Source organism: Prionailurus bengalensis, chromosome B2 (assembly GCF_016509475.1).
Source record: "Prionailurus bengalensis isolate Pbe53 chromosome B2, Fcat_Pben_1.1_paternal_pri, whole genome shotgun sequence".
Lineage (NCBI taxonomy): Eukaryota > Metazoa > Chordata > Mammalia > Carnivora > Felidae > Prionailurus > Prionailurus bengalensis.
This window is the reverse complement of record NC_057349.1, coordinates 57,170,861-57,191,932: the sequence shown is the minus strand read 5'-3', so window position 1 is coordinate 57,191,932 and position 21,072 is coordinate 57,170,861. Positions and strand designations below refer to the sequence as shown.

General features: G+C 39.8%; 1 protein-coding gene across 1 annotated transcript in view; it reads left to right on the top strand.

Annotated features, from left to right (window-relative positions):
• LOC122489665 (protein eyes shut homolog) overlaps nucleotides 1-21,072 on the top strand; it is a 134,396-nt gene that overhangs the window by 91,932 nt on the left and 21,392 nt on the right. The window contains exon 6 of the mRNA XM_043591725.1: nucleotides 2,432-2,604. Within this exon, the coding sequence (XP_043447660.1) occupies nucleotides 2,432-2,604 (173 nt within the window). The remainder of the gene's footprint in view (nucleotides 1-2,431; nucleotides 2,605-21,072) is intronic.

The window sequence follows — 21,072 nt, the reverse complement described above, 5'->3', positions numbered from 1 at the left end:
CTTTAATCCATTTCAAGTTAATTTTTGTAGGTGGCTAAAATAGGGATCCAATTTCATTCTTTTACGTGTAGATATCCAATTTTCCCAGCAGTTTTCATGTTAAAATTTTCTTAGAGGAAGTAGTGGAAAGATACCTGCCAAGTGCTAAAAAAAATGTCAGCCTCACCATGGTCAGAGGTTACAGGTGATTTTGATTTTCTTCTCTGGTTTAATCTCAATTTTATGAAGCTCTTACCTACTGTTTCTATAAAATGATAGAGGTTGTTAATAATGTTTGCAGAAAGAATGTTCATTTTCCTTCCTGACCCCTCCACGAGGCATATAATGTATTCATATTGACATATATTGTGATATTACCTAGAGGGGACTACAGAAGCTGCCCTCTATCCTCAGAATTTGTGAGGTTCTTCTAGCCTAAAGAAAAAAGGGAACTGAAGGTACTTCTGTTTTCTACCTGCCTTGTCTTGACTTGCTCACTCTCAGAATTATACTATTGGTGATGCTCTCAACAACCCCAGCAGTGCTGTTCATGTCATCTGTGTCTGTAGTTTGCCAGTAAGTAAAAACCATTGTAATAAACTGAGAACAAGTGTGACCTGGAACTCATGGATGTATTCATAACTTTACTTTTGTTTCTCGCTGTCTTTTTAAACCTGCTTAGAAGGAGTCATCCTTTTCTTTGACCTGGATTAAAACCTGGGGGGGTCTTGGGGCACCTGGGTGGCTCAGTCGGTTAAGTGGCCGACTTCGGCTCAGGTCATGATCTCGCAGTCCATGAGTTCGAGCCCCACGTCGGGCTCTGTGCTGATAGCTGGGAGCCTGGAGCCTGCTTCTGTTTCTGTGTCTCCCTCTCTCTCTGCCCCTCCCCTGTTCACGCTCTGTCTCTCTCTGCCTTTCAAAAATGAATAAATGTTAAAAAAATAAAATAAAAAAAAAAAAACATGGGGAGGTCTATTGAATTTTCTTCTCCAACTTAACTAATGGACACTTTCATTCGCAAATACCCTCTCAATGCATTAGTTCAGAGGGTCCGCTTCAAAATACTAACAACACTTCACTCTTCATAACTGTTGGCCTAAACCCAGCCAGGGCTTACCACATGAACCGAAGGTCTGCAAAGAAGGCACGATCTGTTACTGCTCTTTCCCCAGTCTAGTGATTTCTGACTCAGCACCATCCACAACATCCTGGAATGGGCTTCCTTGACTTGCACCATTGTCTGATGGTTTAGTGCTCCCTGGGCCTGGCAGGGACGTAAAGTAACCCTTTCCATCATGTGCCCTTAGTGTAGGGTTGCCATATGAAGGGGGGGAAACACAGGACACCCAAATAAATTTGAATTCCAGGCACACAATAAATAATTTTTAGTATATCTCAAATGTTGCTTGTCTGAAATTCAAATATTGCATGGGATATACTGAAAAATTATTCATTGTTTATCTCAACTTAATTATATGTCCTACATTTTATCTGGCATCTCTACCTTTGCTCTTTTTTTGGGTTCTTCCCAATATCACTCTCTAAACCCAGACAAGGTCTGTCATCAAAATGGGAAGTCCCCTTTACCTCTTAGATTCTGCCCCAGCCATAAACTGACTGCCTCTTACTGTTGAGGTCTCTTCAGCTACCAGGATACCCTCTGGGCAAGATCCCTTTTATATGTCCCCAAGCTGATCCTCAGTCGGAGTGCCACAACCCATCCCTGGGATTCACTGCCATCTGCCTGGCCTCTGGAGGGGTTCAAAGTACCTTTTGCAGCCCAAGGAGCCGGATCTACGTGCTCACCAATGTGAGGGAATGTATATCAAGCTGAATTTCTTTCCTCTAGGCTTAAGGTTAGGAGGCAGCAACTGTGTTCACTGCCTCTCCCTTGGTGGTGATGTGAGGCAGGGAGAGGGGACTGTTCTGTCCAAAGAAATGATTCTCCGGGCGCCTGGGTGGCGCAGTCGGCTAAGCGTCCGACTTCAGCCAGGTCACGATCTCGCGGTCCGTGAGTTCGAGCCCCGCGTCGGGCTCTGGGCTGATGGCTCAGAGCCTGGAGCCTGTTTCCGATTCTGTGTCTCCCTCTCTCTCTGCCCCTCCCCCGTTCATGCTCTGTCTCTCTCTGTCCCAAAAATTAAAAAATAAACGTTGAAAAAAAAATTAAAAAAAAAAAAAAAAGAAATGATTCTCTAAAATCTCTCTCAAATCCACATGCTGAACCTTTTAAAATTTTTGATGTGGGATCCAGTAATCCTGTAATCAGTCATTAGCTCACTTCCTTGACAGTTTGGATCCTGGTAGTTTGAATCATTACTTGCTTTGATGTACAAAATCTTTTCTATCTTGGAACCTCAGTGACAATTGCCGAGTTAACATCAGGATGATACACAGTGCATATCCATCTCTGCTCAAGTGCTCAAATCCTGTGGCCTTCTTTCTCAACCAACAGCTGTGACTGCCTCCCTGGGTGGAAAGGAGAACTCTGCACGGAGACAGTTTCCACCTGTGACCCTGAACATGACCCTCCACACCACTGTAGCAAAGGAGCAACTTGTGTTTCATTGCCTCATGGGTATACGTGTTCCTGTCCTCTGGGAACCACTGGAATCCACTGTGAACAAGGTAAGCCAGAATTTCAACTCCTGCTTGTTCACAAATTAAGTCAGTTTCCTTTTCAAAAAGACAATGAAAAATGTATAATAATCCTCGGCTTGCATAAGATCTGGATTTCCTCCACATTTACAAGTGCACTACAGGATAGGAGGGAGTGGGTGGAATAGGGCGGTCTTATTCTCTCCATCATAGAGACAAACCCAAGTCATTTCTTTGCTGTCCTCCTTGCAGCCCAATAGCACAAATTCATCTTCATGGAGCCCACTCACCTAACACTGGCAGGAGAAGAAATGTGGTTCTCTACTGCCCATCATCCCCAAACCACAAGCGACAACTCCACACCGCATTTAATGCTTTCTCCTCCTAGAACTTCCCTGACCATCTCTGCCTACCCCAGCCTTTACAGACAAGACTGGGTTAATAGAATGCTGCCACCTTTAAACCTCCTCAATCACGCCATAACCCTCTGCTAAAGCTCTAGGAAGCCTAGAACAAGAGAACTTCTCAGGTGAACAGTGACCACAAGCACAAAGTCTAAATGGGGACCTTGGAAACTGAGTCCCATGGAAGAAATGAGGAAAGCATACACTGCTTAATATCTCAAGTCTTGCATGGGGCACCTGGGTGGTGGAGTTGGGTAAGCATCCGACTTCAACTCAGGTCATGATCTCACAGTTCATGGGTTTGAGCCCTGTGTTGGGCTCTGTGCTGACAGCTCAGAGCCTGGAGCCTGCTTTGGATTCTGTGTCTCCCTCTCTGTCTGCCCCTCCCCTGCTCGCAATCTGTCTGTCTCTCTCAAAATAAATAATAAAACTTTTTTTTTAGCACATCTCAAGTCCTGCACCTTCTAAAAATCAATACTTAATATTTCATTTTGTCATATTTGGTGTAGTTCTAAATTTCTCAGCAAAACTCGTCTAGAAGAAGACTCCATAACGCCATGTTCAGAGTCCTAACAATTCAGTTGTGTAACAGGCACAGTTGTGTTACCCTAAGGCTAATAGAATGGCCTGACTGAAGCTGCCCAGCCAGCCAGTCAGGATCCAGCTGCACAACTCAGGTGGGTCCTGTTGTTCATTTTGTTACCACCTGCTGGCTGCTATCTTGTCTAGTTTAAATATCAGTAGGGATGATTCTGGATCTTGGGGCTGGCTGGGACTTAAAAACAGTGTGGCAAGGAATCCAAACTCACAGTTAAGGAATATGATGAGATGAAGCCAGAAAAATAGGGGGACATAGAGTTTTACCTACTATCTCCTGGCTTCCTGAGATTGGAGAATCCACTATTATTCTATCCCACCTCACCCTCCATCCAGAAGATAAAGCTTTAGCCTTTATTTCCCCTATTTAGGAACAGAGGCTGGCATAGAAGGACAGGAACCAATCATCAATTGTGTTATCTACACCTTTGCATAATTTGGGGGGGGGGGTATTGTAATATATTCATATGTGTGGTAAGAACTAATTTAATCTCTCTCAGATCACTTTATCAAATATACTAATGCAAACATTTTTTATCCTATGTCCTTTGAGATTCTGTGAGTGTTTAACTCTCATCCAAAAGTCAAAAGTGTTAATAAATAGAAGACATTGGAGATTTAGAATACCAGTGATTTAGTGACAGAAATTTTTAATCAAGTCTTAAGGTGTGACTATAAAATAATGAGATACAGTTTTGTGCCTGGTTTATGGAAATCAGTCTTTTTCATAATGACATATGGCAGATCTTGATCTTTTTTAAATGCCTTTTCTTAGTTCCTAGAATTGCCACACTCCATCCTGGTATAGGAATTTTATTCATACTCTTTCCTCTGCCTTAAATGCTCTCGTGTTCCTCTCCACAGTTAGCTAACACTTATTTATCCTTCAGATTTCAACTCAGACTTTACTTCTTTAGGGAAGCATTCCCAGGTTTCCTGTCATAGAACTGAGGGCAGTGACCATGCCTGTTTTTGTCTATTGTTGTTGAATCTCTATCAACCATCACATAGTGCAGATCAATATATATATATATATATATATATATATATATATATTTCAACTTACTGGTTCTAAAATAATAAAAACTGATTGTGATAGTTTTCAAGAAATAGTTCCTAACTTTAGTGAAAAGTGAAGTACTTGAAACTTTACCAAGATGATGTACCTCTATTACTCCCAAAGAGATAGCTATTAGAAAGTGAAAGAAATAATAAGACAAGTTCACAGAAGGGCTAGTGACAACAATAGGGAAAGCTTAAAAGCTCAAATGATGAAAGCCTAGGGGATTAACCCAAAGTTTGAGTGGGTGTATATAAATAAATAATATTGGTATGTATATAAATAAATTATATAGAGAGATGGTAGATTAGAGAGCATAGATGATAGGTAGATAGATGAAAGAGATAATCAATAGATGAGAGAGAGGGAAATAGTGACAATAATAAAATTATTTCATAGAGAGTTTACGAACTATGATAAAAGCTGCCAAAAAAATTATGTCACTCCCATAATTCTCCTTCTTCCTCTTCTATTTCCACATTCCAAGAAACCTTAAGTCTTAGAAACAAAATTAATTGAACTGCACATGGAACCTCAGACTTACAGCTTTCATACCTGCCTAGTTTTATGACCACCTTTTTTTTTTTAAGTTTATTGATTTATTTTGAGAGAGAGGAAGAAAGAGGGTGCACAAGCAGGGGAGGAGCAGAGAGAGACTGAGGGAGAGAGAAAATCCCAAGCAGGCTCCACACTATCAGTACAGAGCCCCACTCGGGGCATGATCCTATAACTCTGGGATCATGACCTGAGCCAAAATCAAGAGTCAGATGCTTAACTGACAGAGCCACTCAGGTGACCCATGACCATCTTTATTGTAAGTAAGCCCCACCCCTAATACAAATCAAAACTCATGTTTACAATCTCTGAATGAGAAGAAGCCAAAATGCAATTGCTATTTAAATCTGATGAAGCTGTGAAGGGTAGGGATGGTGAAACGGTGTCATTTGCCTCAAAAATGCAGTCTAGCATTAGTAACCCTTGTTCTTTTCTCCTTCCCTTGGAGTAATGTTTATAGAATGGATTATTCACTAAAATGTTAAAATTGGGTACCAGTTCCAGACCAGGTGTTGGAAATACTCCCTTAACAAGACAGCTGCCCAGCCTCCATAAAAGTTAACATTCCAATAGGAGGAGTCAGGCAAACACCATATCCACCGATCAGTGAGGAAAGATACAGACTGAGTTAATGCCATAAAGGAAATAAAGCAGAAGGGGAGATAGAAAGCCACTGGAAGAGTACATTTTAGTTGGGATGGTCAGGATCGGACTCTTTTAAGTGGGACATTTGAGCTCATCTAGTGAGAATTAGCCATGTGTGAAGTCATGTGGGACAAGTACTCTAGGCAGAGGCTAAACCCAGTAATAGGAAAATAATAGTACTTATTTGAGAGAGAGAAAGGCAGCCAGTATTCCCAGAATAGGAGATGGTATTATAAGCTGACTTCGGAAAGGCAAGCAGAAGTCAGATCATACAGAGTCTTGGAAAACATGGTAAAGAATTTTAATTTCATGCTAACAAAATAAGAAGCCTGTGAAGACTATAAGCGGGAGATTTGCATCCTGGTGCTTCAAGTAACTCGTGATTTCGTTTCTGCTGTTTAACTTTCTAAGCCTCAGTTTCATTATCTGTAAAGTGGCAATAGTAAGTGTGCCACCTGTTTGCCACGTGCCCCACCCTTCCTCCTACTCGCACCCCTCCCTCTCTGCTCTGTACCCCAGAGGCCCTCTCAGAGGATTGCATCCATGGGATCCCTTCCATTCTGCCTCCAGTTGAGTTTAGACAACAGAAGTCACCAGCAATTGTTGGGAGGAAGGAGAGTGAGACAGGGTATTTATTTCCCTAGATTCCTTGCCACTAGGTTGCCAAAATTTACCTTTCCCCAAGGACACAGTTTCTGTCAGGAGATCCTCACCTTCTCCAGCTTCAGGCCTAAGAGTGAAAACAGCTCCCTATTGAGACAAAGCCCAGAGCAACACCCCAGCTCCTACAGTTTCCCTGAACCCTGCCCACAACTTGGTAAATGGTCTTCATTCCCTTATTTTCAAACTACTCCACATGAGCATACCATCTATTCACTGCCAGGACCCTCACTGATATAATAATCATGATTTTGCCCACTTTACAAAATTCATGGGAGGCAGTGTATATAAAAGTTCTTTATTAAGTATAAAGTGCTATAAAATATAAAGTATTATTTTTTCCTCTTGTTCTCAAGATCCAAAATTCAGACCAACACTCTTAATAATTGAGCCATATTATGTATTAAATCTACATCTTAGTATCAAGTGTTCCAGGAGTGTAGAATCACAGGACACCACCAATCATCTTCTAGTCCAACAGTATCAATTTATAAATGAGGAGACTAATGCTCAGAGAAATTAAATAATGTACCAAAAGTCTCAGAATCAAGTCTCTTGACTCTCAATCCAATTATTAGTAGCTTCTTAATAATTATTTAATAAATACAAGCACAGTGTATCACCATCAAGTTCACTAACACTCTGTTTCTAGATCTTAGCAGTCCCTTATAATAGCCATTCCATAAGTAAATATGGCATAGGAGTTAACAATGTAGAGGTAACATGTTTATTAACAACTATCATACTCCAGTTATCTAAGAAAGCCTAATAAAGGAGCAATGTAATCATTAAAATTCAAATAACTTCAGAACTAAAATTTGTGTTTGAATGAGTCATCAATGGGTAGGATTGAAAAGAACCTTAAAAATCACTTACTTAATCCCAACTCTTCTACTTCTAATTCCAAACTCTGAATTAGGGATGCCTGGGTGGCTCAGTCAATTAAGAGACTAACTCTTGAATTCAGCTCAGGTCATGATCTCACAGTTGTGAAATCCAGCCCTGCATGGGGCTCCAAGCTGAGCATGGAGACTGCTTGGGATTCTCTATCTCCCTCTCCCCCCCCCCACCCCTTCCAGTTTGCCTTCACAAGAACCCCCCCCCTCAAAACCAAAACAAAACCAAGAACCTCTAAATTAGTGGGACTAAGAATTTAAGCTTTCACATGGCCAATCCAGTGAGTTTCCCATTACACTGTATTACCTACATTTATAATCAAAATATATAAACTACCAGTCACATGAAATGAGTAAAAACCTGTGCAGCCTGTGTTATGCAAAACTGGTTAATAAAATATCTTTGTCCCAATATTTTAAATACTTTTAAGTATTTTTTAAATTTTATTTATTTATTTAGAGAGCAGGAGAGAGGCAAAGGGGGAGAGAGAGAGAGAGAGAGAGAGAGAGAGAGAGAGAGAGAGAGAGAGAGATTGAGAGAATCCCAAGCAGGCTCCACACACACACAGAACCCAACTCAGGGCTCTCATGAACCATGAGATCACGACCTAAGCCGAAATCAATAGTCCGATGCTTAACTGACTGAGCCACCAGGGGCCCCAAAATAGTTAAGTATTTTAAAGTGTATGTATGTATATGATCAAAGGGTTGCTGGGGGAAATTTTCTATACCAGCATTACAGTTTAAGTAGTAAAATTTGATTTTGTCTGTCCCTTACTCTTAAGATGTCTAACTAATGGGAAAGAGAGATCTTTCAAGTCCCTTAAAACATTTACCTGTAACTGTCAGAAAGAAAAATCCATTTAAGGACAAGAGAAGGAGAATTCGTGATTGGCATATTTTCTTTTCACCATGGCCCCAACCCAAACTCCTCAGGAATTCCAGAGGTATGGTGCTGTAGTAAGGAAAATATCAACAGACCACTTGAATTCGATGGCTTTAAGGGTCACCGCCACCAAAAATGATTCCAAAATATCTGAGCCTAGTTCCAGAAGCACAGGAATTCACAATGTTCACATTGTCTGGCCCAGAAACCAGCTCAGACTTGTGTTTTTTAAATACCCAAGGGACCCAAACCAGCTTTACAAATTAAACTGAATATAAAGAAGGGTGGTCAGCAAACAACAGCATCTGGGTTCGACAGTTCACAGGACTATTGATCTTAATTTAGAAAGAAATAACAGGATAGGGTAAATGTTTTGCAATCCAGTTTGGTCATTAAAATATTCCATTTCCAGCAGAACTCTGGTTTACAATTATTTTGCAATACAGACAATATGCCAAGTTTCTTTTCTCATACACTCAAATCTTGTTCCTTTGCTTTTGTGTGTGTGTGTGTTGTAGCTGTATTTCCTGTTAGAATCTGTGTTTTACAACTATACATATAACCTTTCCTGAATCATAAAATCTCTCCTCTGGATTTATTTTTCCCACATTATTGGTAAATTGCTTTTTCCTATTTACCACTAAATTTTAGCTATTGCATATTGGTGACATTTAGCCAAATGAGATTCTGTAATATGTGTGTTTTTACCTTTTAGTCTGGAAGATACAGAAAATGTTTCCATTTTTCTTACATTCTTTACATCTTTAGTGAATTTTTTTTTCTCTTTCATTTCTCATTCCCTAAGGTAAAGAAACCCACTCATATGCTGGCAGTTAGAATGAAACAAGCAAATATTCAAGCTACCTAGTCAGTCTTGATGCCAAGAATACTTTATGGTCCCTAGCTTTCATTGAAATTAATTCAAGGTCATAGAGAAGCTCAGTTCTTCAAGCCTTCCTGACACACGGGGTGCCTTCCTGCCAAGTCTTTGGTTTTCCTGATAGTAACGAAAAGGGTCCACAACACTATAGATGGAAATTTCAACAATCATTACTGTTTGCCTATTTTCAGATATTCATTTCCAGGTGCTTTTAGCTATGTGGTAATAGAGCAGGTAATCCACAAGCTTTCTTCATAGAAAAAAAAAAATGAATTGTAGTCTTTATTTATTTCCCCTACTTTTAATCCCATCTTATTAGTAAGGATGTGGTTATATGTATACTAGATCCTCTATCTCTACAATTTTATAATACTAGTAAAAAATAAACAGGAACTAGCTATAATCCCTAGGAACACATATTTTAATTATTTAATCTTCTTTCTGTGTCCTTTAATACAACCTGCTAAATGATAAATTAAACTCAGTAAGGCAGTGAATTATATATAACAATTCTAATGTTTATGTGAACATTAAGCTTTTTGAGTGTCCAAATGAATAGAAGTTGCAGGTGAGTCTTAGTAGAAAGAAACAGACACAACTGCTTTTTCCTAACCTTGGACTTTGGATAAGTTAAGTTAGCTTTCCTGAACATGAGGCTTCTCAAGTGTGAAAAAAAGGTGAAAAACGAATATGTGAAAATCTCTGTTTGGAGGAAATTTTTGGCCAAAGTCTGGAGAGTCCATTCTCTTTGTCAAGTCCTAAGTTAATGATTACTACTTTTTATAAGGTAGTGAGTGAAAGTTAAAAACTATTAGGAGACAGACATCTATGAGAGGTTTTTCTTCAACAAAGTCCTTTTGATTTTGTATTCAAGATAACATTAAGTAATAAACAGAAAGCACTCACAATGAATCTTCAGCTCTCTACTGCTAATGTTTCCTCCCCTGAAATGTTTTACATGTTTAAACATAAATACCCTGTTCCCCGCAGTGAAAAATTTTTTTGCTTACAGTCAATTTCTGTGGCTAGGGCTTGGTTGCCTCTTCCCCCGTGGCAGGTTTGTGCACCTTCTTTTAATATGAAACGATGCACAGTGCTAAGATCCAACCACAAACTTTACTTTCTAATTGGGGGAACTAAGAGACAGGCTCCCTCTAGTTTCTACTAGAAATATTGAAAAGTGACAAGCAAACTAAAGTTTTCATAATCGCTAAAGATACAAAGATTGCAAAATATTATTCCATGTTCTTCTTTTGTTAAAGTCTGTACACTTTATCTTAAGAAAAATTTAAAAAGCAAACTTCCCTGTACCATGCTGTTCTAGTGGCCAAGGAATATCACAAGGCAACAGTCAAGAAAGCCCGGTGGTCTGAGAGACAAAATTGTCTAAGGGTCTCCTAACACACCTCATGATGAGGAGTCACTGAAATAAAAGAGGCCAGCACAGTACCTAGTACACAAGAAGCACTCCATAAATGATTAGCCCCATCCTACAGACAAAGAAGAAAGTACTAGATTACGCTTATGTTAAATGTAGACAACGTCCACATAGATATTTTGATCAATTTTATTTTAAAAATAGGAGTTAGTCTTAAATATTCTTTTGTGTGTGTGTGTGTGTGTGTTTATTTATTATTGAGAGAGAGAGCACAAGTCGGGAGAGGCAGAGAGATAGGGGGAACAAGGATCCAAACTGGGCTCTGTGCTGACAGCAAAGAGCCCGATGAAGGGCTCAAGCTTACAAACCATGAGATCATGACCTGAGCCGAAGTCAAATGCTTAACTGACTGAGCCACCCAGGCACCCCAAGTTATTCTTAAGTTAGAATATTTTATTTTTTTTAGCTTGTTTTATTTTTTATTTTTTTAAATTTACATTCAAATTAGTTAGCATACAGTGCAACAGTGATTTCAGGAGTAGGTTCCTTAGTGACCCTTACCCATTTAGCCCATCCCCCCTCCCACAACCCCTCCAGTAACCCTGTTTATTCTACATATTTATGAGTCTCCTCTGTTTTTCCCCCTCCCTGTTTTTATATTATTTTTGTTTCCCTTCCCTTATATTCATCTGTTTTGTCTCTTAAAGTCCTCATGAGTGAAGTCGTATGATTTTTCTCTTTCTCTAATTTCACTTAGCATAATACCCTCCAGTTCCATCCACGTAGTTGCAAATGGCAAGGTTTCATTCTTTTTGATTGCTGAGTAATATTCCATTGTATATATATACATCTTCTTTATCCATTCATCCATCGATGGACATTTGGGCTCTTCCATACTTTGGCTATTGTTGATAGTGCTGCTATAAACATGGGGGTGCATGTGTCCCTTCGAAACAGCACACCTGTATCCCTTGGATAAATGCCTAGTAGTGCAATTGCTGGGTCGTAGGGTAGTTTTATTTTTAGTTTTTTGAGGAACCTCCATACTGTTTTCCAGAGTGGCTGCACCAGCTTGCATTGCCACCAACAATGCAAAAGAGATCCTCTTTCTCCGCATCCTCGCCAACATCTGTTGTTGCCGGAGTTATTAATGTTAGCCATTCTGACAGGTATAAGGTGGTATCTCATTGTGGTTTTGATTTATATTTCCCTGATGATGAGTGATGTTGAGTATTTTTTCATGTGTCGGTTGACCATCTGGATGTCTTCTTTAGAGAAGTGTCTATTCATGTCTTTTGCCCATTTCTTCACTGGATTATTTGTTTTTTGGGTGTGGAGTTTGATAAGCTCTCATTTGCAAGTATCTTTTCCCATTCTGTCAGTTGCCTTTTAGTTTTGTTGATTGTTTCCTTCGCTGTGCAAAAGCTTTTTATCTTGATGAGGTCCCAGTAGCTCATTTTTGCTTTTGTTTCCCTTGCCTCTGGAGACGTGTTGAGTAAGAAGTTATGTGGGCAAGATCAAAGAGGTTTTTGCCTGCTTTCTCCTCGAGGATTTTGATGGTTTCCTGTCTTACATTGAGGTCTTTCATCCATTTTGAGTTTATTTTTGTGTATGGTGTAAGAAAGTGGTCCAGGTTCATTCTTCTGCATGTTGCTGTCCAGTTTTCCCAGCACCACTTGCTGAAGAGACAGTCTTTATTCCATTGGATATTCTTTCCTGCTTTGTCAAAGATTAGTTGGCCATACATTTGTGGGTCAGTTTCTGGGTTCTCTATTCTGTTCCATTGATCTGAGTGTCTGTTCTTGTGCCAGTACCATAGTGTATTGATTATAGCTTTGTAATGTAGCCTGAAGTCTGGGATTGTGATGCCTCCTGCTTTGGTTTTCTTTTTCAAGATTGCTTTGGTTTTCTTTTTCAAGATTGCTTTGGCTGTTCAGGGTCTTTTCTGGTTCCATACAAATTTTAGGATTATATGTTCTAGCTCTGTGAAGAATGCTGGTGTTATTTTGATAGGCATTTCATTGAATATGTAGATTGCTTTGGGTAGTATCAACATTTTAACAATATTTGTTCTTCCTATCCAGGAGCATAGAATCTTTTTCCATTTTGTTTGTGTCTTCTTCAGTTTCTTTCATAAACTTTCTATAGTTTTCAGTGTATAGATTTTTCACCTCTTTGGTTAGATTTATTCCTAGGTATTTTATGGTTTTTTTGTGCAACTATAAATGGGATTGATTCCTTGATTTCTCTGTCACTTCATTGTTGGTGTATAGGAATGCAACTGGTTTCTGTGCATTGATTTTATATCCTGCAACTTTGCTGAATTCATGAATTCACTGCTAGAAGCAGTTTTTTGGTGGAATCTTTTGGGTTTTCCATATAGAGTATCATGTCATCTGCGAAGAGTGAAAGTTTGACCTCCTCCTGGCTGATTTGGACGCCTTTTATTTCTTTGTGTTTTCTGATTGCAGAGGCTAAGACTTCCAATACTATGTTGAATAACAGTGGTGAGAGTGGACATCCCTGTCTTGTTCCTGACCTTAGGGGGAAAGCTGTCAGTTTTTCCCCATTGAGGATGATATTAGCGTTGAGCCGTTCATATATGGCTTTTATGATCTCGAGGTATGCTTCTTCTATCCCTACTTTCTTGAGGGTCTTTATCAAGAAAGGATGCTGTATTTTGTCAAATGCTTTCTCTGCATCTATTGAGAGGATCATATGGTTCTTGTCCTTTCTTTTATTGATGTGATGAATCACGTTAATTTTTTTTGCAGATATTGAACCAGCCCTGCATCCCAGGTATAAATCCCACTTAGTCGTGGTGACTAATTTTTTTAATGTATTGGTGCATCCGGTTGAATAATATCTTGTTGAGGATTTTTGCATCCATGGTCGTCAGGGAAATTGGTCTATAGTTCCCCTTTTTAGTGGGGTCTCTGGTTTTGGAATCAAGGTAATGCTGGCTTCATAGAAAGAGTTTGGAAGTTTTCCTTCCATTTCTATTTTTGGAACAGCTTCAAGAGAATAGGTGTTAACTCTTCCTTAAATGTTTGGTAGAATTCCCCTGGAAAGCCATCTGGCCCTGGACTCTTGTTTTTTGGAAGATTTTTGATTACTAATTCGATTTCCTTACTGGTTATGGGTCTGTTCAAATTTTCTATTTCTTCCTGTTTCAATTTTGGTAGTGTATATGTTTCTAGGAATTTGTCCATTTCTTCCAGATTGCCCATTTTATTGGCATATAATTGCTCATAATATTCTCTTATTATTGTTTTTTATTTCTGCTGTGTTGGTTGTGATCTCTCCTCTTTAATTCTGGATTTTATTTATTTGGGTCCTTTCCTTTGTCTTTTTTTTTTTTTTCAACGTTTATTTATTTTTGGGACAGAGAGAGACAGAGCATGAACGGGGGAGGGGCAGAGAGAGAGGGAGACACAGAATCGGAAACAGGCTCCAGGCTCTGAGCCATCAGCCCAGAGCCTGACACGGGGCTCGAACTCCCGGACCGCGAGATCGTGACCTGGCTGAAGTCGGACACTTAACTGACTGCGCCACCCAGGCGCCCCTCCTTTGTCTTTTTGATCAAACTGGCTAGTGGTTTATCAAGTTTGTTAATTCTTTCAAAGAACCAGCTTCTGGTTTCATTGATCTGTTGTACTGTTTTTTTATTGGTTTTGATAGCATTAATTTCTGCTCTAATCTTTTATTATTTCCTGTCTTCTGCTGGTTTGGGGTTTTGTATGCTGTTCTTTTGGCAGCTCCTTAAGGCATAAGGTTAGGTTGTGTATCTGAGATCTTTCTTCCATCTTTAGGAAGGCCTGGATTGCTATATACTTTCCTCTTATGACCACCTTTGCTGTGTCCCACAGGTTTTGGGTTGTGGTGTTATCATTTTCATTGGCTTCCATATACTTTTTAATTTCCTCTTTAACTTCTTGGTTGGCCCATTCATTATACAGAAGGATGTTCTTCAGTCTCCAAGTATTTGTTACCTTTCCAAATTTTTTCTTGCGGTTGATTTCGAGTTTCATAGTGTTGTGGTCTGAAAATATGCACGGAATCATTTCGATCTTTTATACTTACTTAGGGCTGATTTGTATTCCAGTATGTGGTCTATTCTGGAGAATGTTCCATGTCCACTGGAGAAGAATGTATATTCTGCTGCTTTAGGATGAAATGTTCTGAATATATATGTTAAGTCCATCTAGTCCAGTGTATCATTCAAAGGCATTGTTTCCTTGTTGATTTTTTGACTAGATGATCTGTCCATTGCTGTGAGTGGGGTGTTGAAGTCTCCTATTATTATGATATTACTATCGATGAGTTTCTTTATGTTTGTGATTGATTTATATATTTGGGTGCTACCACATTTGGCAGATAAATGTTTACAATTGTTAGGTCTTTTTGGTGGATAGACCCCTTGATTATGATATAATGCCCTTCTGCATCTCTTGATACGGTCTTTGTTTTATTTTTTTTTAAGTTTTATTTGGTAAAATATATATCACATAACACTTGACATTTAAACCATTTTAAGTGTATAATTCAGGGCCATAAAGTACATTCCCAATGTTGTACAACCATCACCATTGTCTACTTCCAAAATATTTTCATCCCCCCAAAGAGAAACTCTGTAACCACTAAGCAGTAACTCTGTTCATTATCCCCCAGCCCCTGATAACCTCTGTTCCATTTTCTGTCTTTATAAATTTGCCTATTGTAGATATTTCACGTAAGTGAAATGTTATTTCTTTTCTTTTTTTTCAATATATGAAATTTATTGTCAAATTGGTTTCCACACAACACCCAGTGCTCATCCCAAAAAGGTCCCCTCCTCAATACCCATCACCCACCCGCCTCTCCCTCCCACCCCCCATCAACCCTCAGTTTGTTCTCAGTTTTTAACAGTCTCTTATGCTTTGGCTGTCTTCCACTCTAACCTGTTTTTTTTTTTTCCTTCCCCTCCCCCATGGGTTTCTGTTAAGTTTCTCAGGATCCACATAAGAGTGAAACCATATGGTATCTGTCTTTCTCTGTATGGCTTATTTCACTTAGCAGAACACTCTCCAGTTCCATCCACGTGGCTACAAAGGGCCATATTTCATTCTTTCTCATTGCCACGTAGTACTCCATTGTGTATATAAACCACAATTTCTTTATCTATTCATCAGTTTATGGACATTTAGGCTCTTTCCATAATTTGGCTATTGTTGAGAGTGCTGCTATAAACATTGGGGTACAAGTGCCCCTATGCATCAGTACTCCTGTATCCCTTGGGTAAATTCCTAGCAGTGCTATTGCTGGGTCATAGGGTAGGTCTATTTTTAATTTTTTGAGGAACCTCCACACTGTTTTCCAGAATGGCTACCCCAATTTGCATTCCCATCAACAGTGCAAGAGGGTTCCCATTTCTCCACATCCTCTCCAGCATCTATAGTGTCCTGATTTGCTCATTTTGGCCACTCTGACAGGCGTGAGGTGATATCTGAGTGTGGTTTTGATTTGTATTTCCCTGATAAGGAGCGACGTTGAGCATCTTTACATGTGCCCGTTGGCCATCTTGATGTCTTCTTTAGAGAAGTGTCTATTCATGTTTTCTGCCCATTTCTTCACTGGGTTATTTGTTTTTCGGGTGTGGAATTTGGTGAGCTCCTTATAGATTTTGGATACTAGCCCTTTGTCCGATATGTCATTTGCAAATATCTTTTCCCATTCCGTTGGTTGCCTTTTAGTCTTGTTGGTTGTTTCCTTTGCTGTGCAGAAGCTTTTTATCTTCATAAGGTCCCAGTAGTTCATTTTTGCTTTTAATTCCCTTGCCTTTGGGGATGTGTCTAGTAAGAGATTGCTACGGCTGAAGTCAGAGAGGTCTTTTCTTGCTTTCTCTTCTAGGGTTTTGATGGTTTCCTGTCTCACATTTAGGTCCTTTATCCATTTTGAGTTTATTTTTGTGAATGGTGTGAGAAAGTGGTCTAGTTTCAATCTTCTGCATGTTGCTGTCCAGTTCTCCCAACACCATTTGTTAAAGAGACTGTCTTTTTTCCATTGGATGTTCTTTCCTGCTTTGTCAAAGATGAGTTGGCCATACGTTTGTGGGTCTAGTTCTGGGGTTTCTATTCTATTCCATTGGTCTATGTGTCTGTTTTTGTGCCAATACCATGCTGACTTGATTACAGCTTTGTAGTAGAGGCTAAAATCTGGGATTGTGATGCCTCCTGCTTTGGTCTTCTTCTTCAAAATCCCTTTGGCTATTCGGGGCCTTTTGTGGTTCCATATGAATTTTAGAATTGCTTGTTCTAGTTTTGAGAAGAATGCTGGTGCAATTCTGATTGGGATTGCATTGAATGTGTAGATAGCTTTGGGTAGTATTGACATTTTGACAATATTTATTCTTCTAATCCATGAGCATGGAATGTTTTTCCATTTCTTTATATCTTCTTCAATTTCCTTCATAAGCTTTCTATAGTTTTCAGCATACAGATTTTTTACATCTTTGGTTAGATTTATCCCTAGGTATTTTATGCTTCTTGGTGCAATTGTGAATGGGATCAGTTTCTTTATTTGTCTTTCTTTTGCTTCATTATTAGTGTATAAGAATGCAACTGATTTCTGTACATTGATTTTGTATCCTGCAACTTTGCTAAATTCATGTATCAGTTCTACCAGACTTTTGGTGGAGTCTGTTGGATTTTCCATGTATAATATCATGTCATCTGCAAAAAGCGAAAGCTTGACTTCATCTTTGCCAATTTTGATGCCTTTGATTTCCTTTTGTTGTCTGATTGCTAATGCTAGCACTTCCAACACTATGTTAAACAACAGCGGTGAGAGTGGACATCCCTGTCGTGTTCCTGATCTCAGGGAAAAAGCTCTCAGTTTTTCCCCGTTGAGGATGATATTAGCTGTGGGCTTTTCATAAATGGCTTTTATGATGTTTAAGTATGTTCCTTCTATCCAGACTTTCTTGAGGGTTTTTATTAAGAAAGGATGCTGAATTTTGTCAAATGCTTTTTCTGCATTGATTGACAGGATCATATGGTTCTTATATTTTCTTTTATTAATATGATGTATCATGTTGATTGATTTGCGAATGTTGAACCAGCCCTGTATCCCAGGAATGAATCCCACTTGATCATGGTGAATAATTCTTTTTATAAGCTGTTGAATTTGATTTGTTAGTATCTTATTGAGAATTTTTGCATCCATATTCATCAGGGATATTGGCCTGTAGTTCTCTTTTTTTACTGGGTCTCTGTCTGGTTTAGGAATCAAAGTAATACTGGCTTCATAGAATGAGTCTGGAAGTTTTCATTCCATTTCTATTTCTTGGAATAGCTTGAGAAGGATAGGTATTATCTCTGCTTTAAATGTCTGGTAGAATTCCCCAGGGAAGCCATCTGGTCCTGGACTCTTATTTGTTGGGAGATTTTTGATAACTGATTCAGTTTCTTTGCTGGTTATGGGTCTTTTCAAGCTTTATATTTCCTCTCCTCCTGTTTGAGTTTTGGAAGTGTGTGGGTGTTTAGGAATTTATCCATTTCTTCCAGGTTGTCCAGTTTGTTGGCATATAAGTTTTCATAGTATTCCCTGATAATTGCTTGTATTTCTGAGGGATTGGTTGTAATAATTCCATTTTAATTCATGATTTTATCTATTTGGGTTATCTCCCTTTTCTTTTTGAGAAGCCTGGCTAGAGGTTTATCAATTTTGTTTATTTTTTCAAAAAACCAACTCTTGGTTTCATTGATCTGCTCTACAGTTTTTTTAGATTCTATATTGTTTATTTCTGCTCTGATCTTTATTATTTCTCTTCTGCTGGGTTTGGGGTATCTTTGCTGCTCTGCTTCTATTTCCTTTAGATTTTGTATTTGGGATTTTTCTTGTTTTTGAGATAGGCCTGGATTGCAATGTATTTTCCTCTCAGGACTGCCTTTGGTGTATCCGAAAGCGTTTGGATTGTTGTATTTTCGTTTGTTTCCATATTTTTTTAATTTCTTCTCTAATTGCCTGGTTGACCCATTCATTCTTTAGTAGGGTGTTCTTTAACCTCCATGCTTTTGGAGGTTTTCCAGACTTTTTCCTGTGGTTGATTTCAAGCTTCATAGCATTGTGGTCTGAAAGTATGCATGGTATGATCTCAATTCTTGTATAATTATGAAGGGCTGTTTTGTGACCCAATATGTGATCTGTCTTGGAGAATGTTCCATGTGCACTCGAGAAGAAAGTATATTCTGTTGCTTTGGGATGCAGAATTCTAAATATATCTGTCAAGTCCATCTGATCCAATGTATCATTCAGGGCCCTTGTTTCTTTATTGACCGTGTGTCTAGATGATCTATCCATTTCTGTAAGTGGAGTGTTAAAGTCCCCTGCAGTTACCACATTCTTATCAATAAAGTTGCTTATGTTTATGAGTAATTGTTTTATATATTTGGGGGATCCCGTATTTGGCGCATAGACATTTATAATTGTTAGCTCTTCCTGATGGATAGACCCTGTAATTATTATATAATGCCCTTCTTCATCTCTTGTTACAGCCTTTAATTTCAAGTCTAGTTTGTCTATATAAGTATGGCTACTCCAGCTTTCTTTTGACTTCCAGTGGCATGATAAATAGTTCTCCATCCCCTCACTCTCAATCTGAAGGTGTCCTCAGGTCTAAAATGAGTCTCTTGTAGACAGCAAATAGATGGGTCTTGTTTTTTTATCCATTCTGATACCCTATGTCTTTTTGTTGGCACATTTAATCCATTTACATTCAGTGTTATTATAGAAAGATATGGGTTTAGAGTCATTGTGATGTCTCTAGGTTTCATGCTTGTAGCGATGTCTCTGGAACTTTGTCTCACAGGATCCCCCTTGGGATCTCTTGTAGAGCTGGTTTAGTGGTGATGAATTCCTTCAGTTTTTGTTTGGGAAGGCCTTTATCTCTCCTTCTATTCTAAATGACAGACTTGCTAGATAAAGGATTCTCGGCTGCATATTTTTTCTGTTCATCACATTGAAGATCTCCTGCCATTCCTTTCTGGCCTGCCAAGTTTCAGAAGACAGATCAGTCACGAGTTTTATAGGTCTCCCTTTATATGTGAGGGTATGTTTATCCCTCGCTACTTTCAGAATTTTCTCTTTATCCTTGTATTTTGTCAGTTTCACTATGGTATGTCGTGCAGAAGATCGATTCAAGTTACGTCTGAAGGGAGTTCTCTGTGCCTCTTGGATTTCAATGCCTTTTTCCTTCCCCAGTTCAGCGAAGTTCTCAGCTGTTATTTCTTCAAGTACACCTTCAGCATCTTTCCCTCTCTCTTCTGAATAAATACCAATTATGAGTAGATTATTTCTCTTTAGTGCATCACTTAGTTCTCTAATTTTCTCCTCATACTCCTGGGTTTTTCTATCTCTCTTTTTCTCAGCTTCCCCTTTTTCCATAATTTTATCTTCTAGTTCACCTATTCTCTCCTCTGCCTCTTCAGTCCAGGCCGTGGTTGTTTCCGTTTTATTTTGCATTTCTTTTAAAGCGTTTTTCAGCTCCTCCTGACTATTCCTTAGTCCCTTGATCTCTGTAGCAAGAGTCTCTGCTGTTCTCTATACTGTTTTCAAGCCCAGCGATTAATTTTATGACTATTATTCTAAATTCTTGTTCCGTTATATCGCTTAAATCGTTTTTGATCAATTTGTTACCTGTTGATACTTCCTGGAGTTTCTTTTGAAGAGAATTCTTCCATTTTGTCATTTTGGGTAGTCCCTGCAGTGGCTCCAAACTGCAGGGCACTTCCCCTGTGCTGTCTTGAATAACTTGCATTGGTGGGCGGGGCCGCAGTCAGACCCGATGTCTGCCCCCAGCCCACCACTGGGGCCACAGTCAGACTGCTGTGTACCTTCTCTTCCACTCTCCTAGGGGCAGGATTCATTGTGGGGTGGCATGGCACGTCAGGGCTACGTGCACACTGCCAGGCTTGTGGTGCTGGGGATCTGGCCTATTAGCTGGGGTGGATCGGCAAGGTGCACAGGGGTGGGAAGGGCAGGCTTAGCTCCCGCTTCTACTTCAGTGATCCACTTTGGGAGGGGCCCTGTGGCAGTGGGAGGGAGTCAGACCTGCCTCCACCGGAGGGTGGCTCCGCAGAAGCACCTCGTTGGGTGTTTGCGCGGTGCAAGCAAGTTCCCTGGCAGGAACAGGTTCCCTTTGGGATTTTGGCTGGGGATGGGTGAGGGAGATGGCGCTGGTGAGCGCCTTTGTTCCCCGCCAAACTGAGCTCTGTTGTCCTGGGGATCTGCATCTCTCCCTCCCGTTGTCCTCCAGTCTTCCCGCTCTCCGAGCAGAGATGTTATCTTATAACGTTCCAAATGTTAAGTCCCGTTCACTGTCTGAACACACTCCGTCTGGCCCCTCCACTTTTGCAAGCCAGACTCGGGGGCTCTGCTTGGCCGGCGGGCCGCCCCTCCGCCCGGCTCCCTCCTGCCAGTCCCTGTAGCGCGCACCGCCTCGCCACCCTTCCTACCCTCTTCCATGGACCTCTCATCTGCACTTGGCTCTGGAGACTCC